At 41.3% G+C, this 11,788-nt stretch overlaps 1 protein-coding gene across 1 annotated transcript in view; it reads right to left on the reverse strand.

The window, feature by feature from the left end:
* Positions 1-6,468: 6,468 nt before the first annotated feature.
* The window catches only part of IFNGR1 (interferon gamma receptor 1), a 46,563-nt gene continuing 41,243 nt past the window's right edge, over positions 6,469-11,788 (reverse strand). Inside the window, exons 5-7 of the mRNA XM_088453004.1 lie at positions 11,610-11,769; positions 10,222-10,346; positions 6,469-8,688 (exon numbers count right to left, since the gene is read on the reverse strand). Of these exons, the coding sequence (XP_088309130.1) occupies positions 8,206-8,688; positions 10,222-10,346; positions 11,610-11,769 (768 nt within the window). The 3' untranslated portion in view covers positions 6,469-8,205. The remainder of the gene's footprint in view (positions 8,689-10,221; positions 10,347-11,609; positions 11,770-11,788) is intronic.

An 11,788-nucleotide genomic window follows, 5' to 3' on the forward strand; every position in this document is an offset into this window, starting at 1 on the left:
ACACCCCTCGTGACAACAGATGCTGTAGAGGAGAAGAGTCACCGAAGGCTGCCTATACGGATCGCAGAGGATCCTGGTAACACCTACAGCCCGCCCGTGCACCTTGTCATAGTGCATGCTGACATTCCATCCGGCGTACAGACTCTGTGGAGGAGAGCGGTGATCGGCAGTCAGTTTTAGACGGGGGAAAACACGCTACGTCCAGAACACCACTGTGCCAACGGTAAGGGCAGGAGTGCGGGACGCTGCCCCTGTCTCCATTTTAACATTATTTTACACTGTGTCCATTTTTTTACATCTACCCACTGAGTGAGGGCACGTATGATCATTCATACGGAAGGTTAGCCCTGCATGAGGGTACACCTACACCCTGCACCATCATTCACCCCCTTTGGGGTATAATACTAACTGTGTGACGTGTTATATGTGCATTAGCACCATCTCATTTACCACAGACTATCAGAGAGGTGATATCAGGGAAACGTAGGCACGGGGAGCTAAACGGAAAGGGACCCCACATAGGGGTTACCTTATGTTACCTGCACCTAACATAAGTGTCCACACTTATTCAAAGACAAACCTTTTTAATAAGGACCCGACAGTTCTGACCTAAGAACACGTAGACACCCATTGGTGACCTACGGAAAGAGGCACCCTAAAGGAGCTCTCTTATCCATCTACTAGTGTCACTGCACAGGAACTTTGATCCCCACTTATTGTACCATATTTTGGATACCTGCCCATATTACATAATTTAATACTATAGGAGTATTAGTGACTCCTAGCACTCTTTATATTTATTTTAATAAATCATTAATTATACAGTTATTGACACTTCTTGTATTCATTACTACACCACTGGACATAAATTTTCCCACACACCATTAGAGTAGGTTAGCGCTGGATACTACTATCTAACTTACAAACAGCTTAGAGTAAAACCCCATACCTCGTTGATGTTCTGGAACCGGAACTAGCAAAGATGATACTACTAGAGACTGGATAGCCTCCTGTAGAACCCTGGCCTTGTCTGCAAGAACTGGCAGACTTGTAGTGAAGAACCGAAGTGGAGGGGGGACCTCGAAGTCTATTCGGTTCCCCAGGGAAATTAGTCTGCGGATCCACGGTTCTGGAGACGTCTGGTTCCAAACTTGTTGAAATCTTTGCAGGCGGGCTCCCACTGTGGGTGGTCCCAGGTGGGATGGAAGACCGTTATGCCACCTGTTTCTCAGCTGGCTTAGGCTCCTGTCTACGTGCAACAGTGTGTGGGCAGCCTCTACTCTGTCGCCTCTTGCTTGGGAGGGAGCCCCTCTGGCTCTCCCACGAAAGGAAAGTGGCGCACGAAAGGAATGAAACTAAGGTCCAGCGTAAGCTCTTCTGGGAGCCGGTGCAGTTGACGGGAGGAAGGAAGACTTACCCCCCGTGGCCTGGGATATCCATTTGTCTAATTCCAGGCCAAACAGCATGTCGCCATTGAATGGTAAACCCTCCACCGCACGCTTGGATTCTGCATCCGCGTGCCAGGCGCGCAACCAGAGTGCTCTGCAGCCCGAAATAGCAGAAGCAGATTTGCAAGCACTAATCTGACTAATATCTTTTGACGCTTCTCCCAGGAAAACTACAGACTCACGGATGTGTTCTGCTAGTATGCGTAACCTGCTCTGGAAGTACCAGAGTCCAAACCTGTAATCAACTGGGCAGCCCAGCAAACCACAGCCTTGTTAACCCAAGCAGTAACAAGGGTGGGCCAAAGCTGAGCACCCGCTGCAGCATAAATAGATCTTAACGTTGTCTCCAATTTACGATCCGAAGGATCTTTTAGTACTGTGACTCCCGGTACTGGGAGTGCCTTAGAGAGACGGGAGACGGACACATCAACTGGAGGGAGCGTTTCCCACTTCTCCATCAAAAAAGGGTCGCTAGAAGGAAACCGGCGCGGAATTTGGAACCGTTTATCCGGTTGTTTCAAGGCCACTGAGAGCTGCTGTTGAAGATGCAGTGAGAACGGAAAAACCGCCGATTTGGTTGTGTATGAAATAATTCACCCTCCTGGGATGCAGGAATAACATTCTCAGGTAATTTAAGGATCTTTCTGACCGCCAAAATTAGAGATTTCACCCCGGGAGAGGTGGACTCTAACTCTAGAGGGGTATCGTCCTGTAACGCTTCCTCCAATTCCCCTTCCTCTTCCGTAGCGAGGAATTCCTCATCAGACTCTTCTGACCGGAGAACAGTCGATAAAGGACGCTTTTGTGTCGGTCCTTGTAAGGAAGTGGAGGGAGCGGACACAGCTGTACCCATAACCTGTACCAGGGTGTCAAGAGACTTGGTTAGCTCAGCAACCCAGGGAGGCTGAGACTTACATGCCTCAGCTAACTCAGACGTTAAATTCGTCATTACTCCTACCATGTCAGCGGCCCATGGAGGCGCAGGTGAGGCAATAATAGCCATAGGTGGATCAATTGCTATACAAGCATCACATAACGTGGACCCAGCAGCATACGACTTGGTTAGTTTATTGTTACACCTAGAACAAACAAACATTCTTTGAGACGCCTTTGTTCCGTTTGACATGGATACACACAGTCACCACACACAGAGGGACAGAGTATATACAGAAGTAAAGAAAAACAGAAGGCTGGCTTGGGACACAGAGGAGGAGATACACCCCACTCCCTTCCCACAGATCAGATTCCCTGCACCCCCAGTGTATTATGCACAGCCTCTGTACCAGAGCCTTCTGTGCTTAACTTGTAGCTTTGTAGCCAGGAATGGGGAGCAAAAGAATCCAGCATTCAGTTCTGCTGCATTCTTCCTGGATAAGGGAGAGATACAGGCATGAAACAGTTAACAAACGGTAGCCACGCTGTTACTACAGCCGCTTGCCGCGTATAGTGGAGAGACAGCCCGCGCTGCTTAGGCTCCGCCCCCTTCTTCATGCCCTAAGGGCTCCATTATGGCTGCTATGTGGTCCATCCCTCCTCCCCTCCGTGCTACCCGCATGTATCAGCGGGGAAAGGGGAGAAGCAGGGAGCCACGCGTGTAGCGCTGTGTACACACAGCTTCCCTTAGACAGCGCAGGGCAGCGCTGACAGCGGGCTTCCCTTACACAGCGCACAGGTGTAGCGCTGTTTTACTGTGCTATGCACACAGTAACACAGCGCAGCATGCTGTGTTAGCGCTGGGCAGCGGGGCAGGAGCCGGGGCATGCGCAGCTTGTTACTCACTGCGTGTCCCCTGTAGTCTCTCTTTGGCAGGTCAGCAGTCTTCTTGTGTGAAGACTTAGCTGTGGCGATAAGGAGCTGTCAGAAGCTCTTGTAATGAGCCCTGTGCACTCCTTCCGGGTGTTTGCTAAAACACCAGGGCGCCAGGTACCCGGACCCCACCTTTTAGATAGGTGGCAAAGGGTACCTATAGGAGTGTAAAAGATGCTTTTAAATAAAAAAATTAAATGTATTTGCTGGAGCACAGCATAATGTGACCAGCTCCATGAGGCACATTTTCTAAACTGAGGGCTGATGGGGCATAGAGGGGGAGGAGCTTCACACTTCTAGATTATTTTAAAGTGCCAGCTCCAGTTATCCACGCCTCTATACCCCAGCGTAAGCACCTCCAGTGTCCCCTAGTGGATGAAAGAGAAAAGAAGTTTGTTTCCTTGTTTTTTGGTGAATAACTTCAACAGCTCTCAAGGTAAAGCTGGCAAATCTTAGTTATTTAGTATCGAAAAAGTAACCTATTAGACCACAGAGACATTGCGACAAATCATATATAAAATTAATTGGTCTGTTTGTTTGTCCGGTTATGCATTTGGATACCCCTGCACCGATTGGGAAACCAATGTGAGGTGGTCCAGTTGGATCCTGGCCTGGTTTTAGGGGGATTAGGGTCCCAGTCGCACCTTCCATTGGTGTACGCTGGGCAGAACATTGACCTGGGGAGCGTGTTCTAAGCCTTCCACTGGATGGATTTGGACAAAAACTTGATAGAGTGGTAATATTGAATCCCAGAAGACATACTAGGGGATTTAGATCCCAGTCGGACCTCCCGTTGGTGTATGCTCTGCAGAACTTGAATCAGGGAATGCTGGGCAGAACTTTGACCCTGGGAGCCTGTTCTTGGCCTTCCACTGGATGAAAACTTCACAGAGGTATGGCAATTGGTCTGGGATGCGGAGTGGTTATAGTCCTGGTCGGACCTCAAGGTGGAGTGCACCGGGCAGAACTTTTACCCACGGAGTCTGTTCTGGGCCTTCCACTAAATGGATTTTTTATATCACATAAAACTTAATAACTTGAAGAAACACCCCTGCAATTGGGATGAAACCAACGCGAGGTGGTCCAGTTGGGTACTGACCAGGTTTTAGGTGGGTTAAGGTCCCGGTTGGACCTCCTGTTGGTGTACGCTGGGCAGCACTTTGACCTGGTGAGACTGTTCTGAACCTTCCACTTGATGGATTTGGATGAAAACTTCACAGACGAGTGGCAATTGGTCTGGGAGGCCTAATGGAGTGGTTGGGGTTCCTGGTCGGACCTCATGGCGGAGTGCGGCGGACAGAACTTTGACCCAGGGAGTGTGTTCTGGGCCATCCACTGGATGGATTTGGAGGACATCACATAATAAAACTTATTAACTTGAAGATTTAAACCCGGGCAACTCCGGTACTTCAGCTAGTCTCTAATAACTGGTACCAACAAATCTGTCCAGGCCATTTTAGAATGTCTTTGAAGAATAAGCAATAATTTCTTTTCACTGTTTTTTTTTTTGCTTTATTCTAATATATGTAAATAAAGGCATGCAGGTATGCATTAGACAATAGCTTTTAATTTCATTACCCCTTTCAGAAAAAAATGAAGCACTGTTTCTTTCAATGAGCTGTAAGGGTACTAACAAATTTGTCCATGTCTGATTTGGGATCAAGGTAGGATACATATCTGGGAGAAAGTCTTGATATAAACACCTACACCTGAATTCATGAATGCCAAGTTGGGAATGATCCTCCCCCAGCCCTGGATACCATTATTTTTCTGCAGTGCAGGTAGTATTGTACGGTGATCACATTACTCACCAGGGATAACTCTATGATCACCTCTTTCAAATGCAGCTGGCCCGATATTTCTATGCTGTACGGTGAGGCAGACAGATGGCTTACATCACCGCACCTTTTTCATTTATTAATTTTTTTAGTACATTAAAAAGTTATAACATCCCAGAACATCTTGGGGGCCAGTTGGGACAGCCATTTTTTTTTACATTTTGCTAGTCCATCACCTCCCCCTCAGTGGACTACGAGTTGGACTCGTCATCCAGTTTTAATGTGCATGCTACGTAGAGATTAATAACAAAAATACATTTAAATATACATAGTTTTTCTTAGAACACTAATGAATGCAAATGTTAAGTCGGAGTTTCCCAAACGCTGTCCTCAAGGTTCCCCACCAGTTCATGTTTTAGAGATATCCATGGCTGAGCACAGGTGACTTAATTAGTACCTCAGCCAATTTGATATAACCACCTGTGCTCAACCATGGATCTCTCTAAAACCTGAAATGTTGGGGAGCCTTGAGGACCGCGTTTGGGAACCTCTGTGTTAAGTGTTAACAAAAAATTAACGGTTTCAAAGCTAATGCTCTTCAATATGAACTTTCCATCTGGCTCCAAATAAAAAAACTTTGCAATATATATTCATGGACATAAGGATTCTCATATTAAGCCAATTAAAAAAAAGTTACTGAGAGGGTAATATGGACTTGTCCATTTGAAGATCCACTTTACAATGTGATTATTTGTTGCAGGACTTTTGATGTCTATTTGTTTATTGTGTGAATATAGTTAGAACATTCAATAGGAGAGCACAAATGTGATATGGGAAGGCTTATAAGATAGGAATAATGTACATATGTTACTTTATTTCATTACTGAAACAATATATTGGCTCTTTCTAGTTCCCAGAGAAACACTTTACAACACAAAAATAAATGATATCTTATACTTGTTCTCCTACAGTATATCTTATACTAGGTAAATTTATTATTATGCTCAGTGGCAAGATTCATATCTCAGAACACTTTTCTGCAAACATAACAAACCTGTATCGGTTCAATGATGATTATTCTGTACACTAAGCCCACTGGGATCTAAACTAGCAGGAAACATGTAATACTCCGTTAGAAAGTGCATGATATATGGCTTTAGGCAACTGTAACTAAATGGTGTATAGAATATGGGTGGGAGGGTGCAAATTTATAGTTTGCAGGTGGGTGCGGAACACCCTAGCACCGGCCCTGATCGTGGAGTTTACAAACACATTTTATATTTTTAGCTAATTTTCAATTAAATTTAATGATTCTGTAAAGCAACATCTTCTCAGTTTTATTACATAACACTTATTTGACAAAAAATATGTATTATAGTAATTTTTCTACATTTTAACAGTCATTTAACAAAAGACCTTAATGTTGCCAAGCGAGGTGACAAATATATAACTTTTTTTAATGCAATTTAAGAGCACAAACACAGAAACAGTTTTGATATGTAAACACTTTTACACGTGATGCAACATATTAAAAAAACTGCAACCATATGTTTAAAGAACTCAGTAGTAGCAGTCAAAAAATGCACATAGCATGTGTAAGCATTTCAGCATGTTTTCAAAGTGTTCAAAGAAGTGAGCCCATGTGGCTAGTGCGATTCATATTTCAGGTACTTTTAACCAATTTGCAATATTTGAAGACATTAAGACATTACTCCGTCGACTCTACCTGAAATTGCATATTGTGTATTTCATTTGTTGAATTAGATGTCAGTAGTCTTTAGTCCTCTTCCCTCATGTGCTCTCTTGTTTCTCAATCTTACCATCTCCTCCTCCTGCTCAACAGTAGCACTGAACATTCCGATTCACTTAGCAATGTCATTGTGGATACGATGACTGTTTATGCAGTAATCCCTATATGGCTTCCATGCTCTGCATTGTATTGAATTGTAAGTCTTTTGCACTTTATGGGGGAAAATGTAATAGCCTGCGTGATGCAGGCATCAGTGAGTTTCTGGCTAGTCTGCCTGATATTCTAAAGAGTTAAAAATGGAAAATGCAAAATCAAACTGGTTTTGCCTTTTAAATGATTGTCCCTTTAAAGCATCAGGCAGACTAGCTAGAAACTCGCCGATCCCGGTATCGTGCAGGCTATTACATTTACCCCATCTTGTTATCTCTGTACTGTATCTGTTTATGAACTTTGCAAGGCACTGCGTACCCCTGTTGTGCCATATAAATAAAGGATAATAATAGCCGTAGCTGTATACTTCTATCTCGCTCTTTTTAAAAAAAAATCTTTTTAGCACAGCTGCATAGCAGGGCACTTCTGCACTCGCCTCAGTACATGTGACATCCTGGTACATAAAAAGAAGAGGCTTTGAGCAGTATGTCATTACCTCACTTTTGCCTATTTCGACATCTGACACTTGAGTTTATTTACACATATGTGGCAATAGAATCCACATTTATTAAATTACGTGTTGCTTATTTCTTTTACAGAAATTATATGTCAGCAACTAACACAATTAGCTGTAGTATGTGAACACAGCATCCCCGTAAATAAAACAATTTTCCTTGGAGAACGTTGGCATTGACCAATCATAGATCGCTTGTTTATTAGATCGGCCATCTTGTCCAGTATCAATCGCACTGCCCACAGGAAACACAATTCTCCTCATCTCCTCCACCAGCCCTAGAATGATAAACGGGGAGCAAATCCATGTGTACCTTTCCCTGAGTATGCCACCAACCACCTGACTTAGATAAAGGTGATAAGAGCAGGTGTTTTATTTGGCCTGTGTGAAAGGCCTATTTACGTCAGGCCAGCTAGTTGTGAGGGAAGACTCTATGCCAAAACACAAGTGGTAAATCAGGCTCGGTGCCATAAATATAATCTTATATAGAAGCACAGGTGATTTTTTAATTTGTTGCTTTTTCTGAATATAATGCTTCAATCATCGTAGGAGATAATCTAGTCTAATTAGATTCAAAAATTAAAATTCTCCTGAGTCAAAGTAGATAGGAATATTTAGTACAGGTACAAATCATAGCTATTAAACAAAATGATATCAGTCTTAATTCTTTATGGAATGCTCTTCCTGCTTCTGGCATTAAGTCTGAGTTCTCACTATGTGCCTGGCTTTGGCAAATTTGATTCACGGGCAGAAAACAAGTCAGTGGTCATCTGAACTGCTTGGCTCAATCTCATCATTCCCTTTGCTCATTTGTATAAGCATGTCCAAAGGAAAATGTGGCTTGTCATATCCACAGGAGTTTGTAACAGGTTTAGCATCACTGGGTGGTTCCTGCTTGGCATTATCCTCAGACTCCTCCAACCCAGGACTAATGCTAGAATCATTGTCATCGTTACTGCTACTATTTGTATGGAAATATTTGTTACTGCTAGACTCTTCCTGTGCATGTCCATCCTGGCCTTCATCCGATATCTGTTCAGTTTCTGTCAAAGAGCTTTGGTACTCAGGTTCAACACTTCCTTCTGAAACGGACATGGGTGACACATTTTTGTCCACATTTCCCTCCTCCATCCACTGTGTTTGTTCCTCAGGTGATTCAAGAGGAGATATAGAAACATGGTCATATGTGGTCCTTTGCTCTGATGACATAATGCGTTGTGTTATGTTTCTTACTACAGTCCCCTGTGAAAAGTGAAAAGAAAAGTATTAGTACAACTCTTTCAGCACATAATATCAAATCAGAATCACCTGCAGAAAATTCCATTTAATCAAAATGACTTGTTCGTATTACTTTTTAGGTGTATTTAGTTAAGGTAGTCACCATTATGTGCAAATATATGTATAAGCCTGTTATTTTTCTTGGAAAGTGTGGTGCAACAGACTGTATGATAATGATTATTCTCATTACTATTTGTACAGGTGCTTTCTCCACCCCGACAATTCTTCCAGTCAAGACTATAATGGACAGCTAGGAAAAATGGCTGTCTACAACCCAAAAATGGAGGCAAGAGTGAGAATGTGTAGTTCCTTCCTCCATAATTGCCTTGATACATAGATCTCTAAGTTTATATGTATTACTGTCTTAAGGTGCATACACACTTGGCGATATTACTGAGTGATTGCACGATTACGACATCGTAATTGTGCAATCGCTCAGATATTGTGCACAAATCGTGCACTATGTCGGAAACGACCAGCGATGCGCACTCCCGCTGGTAGTTTCCGTCATCTATCATCACCTGAACATGCAGGCCAATCTGCCAATAACGACAGATTAGCCATGTTCAGGAATGATGGAGGGTGCCTACACTGAACAACTGATCGTTCAGTATAGGCACTACAGGGGTTTAGGAACGACGGTACGATTACGATGTCGTTATCGTACTGTCTTTCCTAATCGCCTAGTGCGTACGCACCTTTAGAGTGCTACACAGTATTACTAAATATATTATACTGGTTCTTATTAATAGTTTGCCTCATTGCCTTTTTGTATGCAATTATTGTCTGCCTTCTAAACATCATACAAGAAAAAATCCACAAGTCTATCAAGCAATTTTCAGAGATAATCCTTGAATTTAGTTAAGCATAACATGGATTGTTGGTGGACATCTTTCTGCTTTCTTTGTCAGATGTACGATGACAAATTTCCTCAGAAGCGAATGTATAGCCTTCTATAATTACAATAAAGAGCAGTGTGATATATTTTGCATTTGCAAAAGTTGCACTATGAAAGATACTAACCTGATTGTCAAAAGTTATTTTAAAGTAAAACATAAAATGTAAAAAATATATATATATATTTTCAGAACAGTATTATGTACTGCACTATATATTAGTTTGTTAAAAGCTTAATTGAAGTAAAAAGTGTCATAAATATCTACAAGGCTACATAGGCCAGTAAATGTCCAGCTATTTGCATTTAGCATAGTTGCAAGAGGTTATCAGTCTGTTGGCAGATGAAATGCTTAGCGTCATAGCAGCATTTTTATTGGCTCATAGGCAGTGTCTCATATTACCAATATGCCCTTAAATGTACTGGCACTAACAGACCTTAGTAGGCCACTAATGTAAATTTGACCCTTCTAAAACATACATAAGCAGTTGAACATATTGTACATCCCTCACTTATTTAAGCAAATTGTCTTTGTCACTGGTATATTACATGCTATCCATTTTCCAGACATACTACAAAATAACATACATTTTCCAACTTACCAGTGACTTAGGCACCTTAGCGTTAGCTGCTGTCTTCTTTTTGAAAACACAAATTGCAAAGAGAACGAACAAAATAAGGGCCAAAGTGATCGTAGTGAAAATGATGATGACAGATTTAGAAATACCTTGGAGGAAAAAAAAATAAATTAAACATTTAGATTTAAAATTTTACCTAAATCACTTTTGACTCAAGACTAATACAGACTGAGGTGCCAATATACTAGTTCATGAATGTCTTTAGTAGATAAGTTTCTTCTAAAAGGTAACATTTTACAAGATTACAGGTCAGCCCTTCTGGGCAGGAGTAATAATTATTCATGACAACAGTGAAAAGAATTGTTGGAGTAACTGATGTGCAATTAAAATAGCGTAAAATACATTTATCATAACATTATTTCATGTTGTTAACTCTAGAAGTATATAAAATAGTGTATATAAAATTGTGTGGAAACCTATTATCAAAATACTTCCTTGATTATAATGACAGAAACAGTGTAGCCAGTTTAAATCAAGGGAATGGTATATGAAGCTTATATAGGCATATAACAGAACATAAATGATGCATTTTAAAACGTTTAGTACATATGTACAAATAGTGCCCAACACTGGCACATCTAAAGCTTTCTGTGACATTTAAATGGAGGACATTTTCAGCTTTGAAGACATGTTTAACATGATTAAACGAAGGCAGTCTTCAGCCGCCACAAATAACTCCTTATAATGATAAACCCTTTGTTGCAGGAAGCACTGAACTGAGAGAAGCATGGGTTTATAACTTATTTTTAGGAAGAATTGTTTGCTAATACAAAATGCTAGCAGGTTTTTACTCAGACTATACTATATAAATCACATTTCCCAAAGCTGAAGGACATGTCTGCTTTTAGGTATTCTTAGTAATCTTCAACCAGTCTGCATATATAGACAAGAAATGAGGGTTCTTTGAACAAAATAAAACAGACAAAAAATAAAATAAGCACATCCTCTGCAAACATTTGTTAAGACACAAGGGTATAATATTACACTGTGCACAATACTTCAGACTTAACACTTTAATCTAATTTTTAGCATCAAAAGGCCATCCTATTAAAACATTTAGCACCAACGTTATATAGGATACTATCTAGAATTCTACATCAAGTCTGAAATGTACAATTAAAGTGGTTTCAAATTCTGTAACACAAGTGTTGACATTTTACAACTGAATTTTAAAAGTCAAATACAGGAAACGGTATGAAATTAGAATTAAGGAAGTGCTATTTAGGTTTGTTCCTTGTTCAGTTAAACCCCAAAGCTGTACTACAGTCTTGTGTAGTTTATTATAGGTTATATAAGTAAGTGCATGTTATAGTTGGATTTGGGTGAAACAGTATTGTGTATTAGTAACTAACCATTTGATGCAACAATCTCTATGCATATTTCCTTTGACTTTTCAATGGTCATTGGGTCATTGTCCAGTACACCTTGTGCAGATATACAGTAAATGTTTAGGTTTAAGTTTGAAGTTGAAATTTCGGCTGAACATCCCTGCTCATCACAATTGTCTGTTGACTGGAGTAACAAAAAAAAT

This window comes from Taudactylus pleione, unplaced genomic scaffold, assembly GCF_031769625.1.
Source record: "Taudactylus pleione unplaced genomic scaffold, aTauple2 ptg000006l, whole genome shotgun sequence".
Taxonomy (NCBI): domain Eukaryota; kingdom Metazoa; phylum Chordata; class Amphibia; order Anura; family Myobatrachidae; genus Taudactylus; species Taudactylus pleione.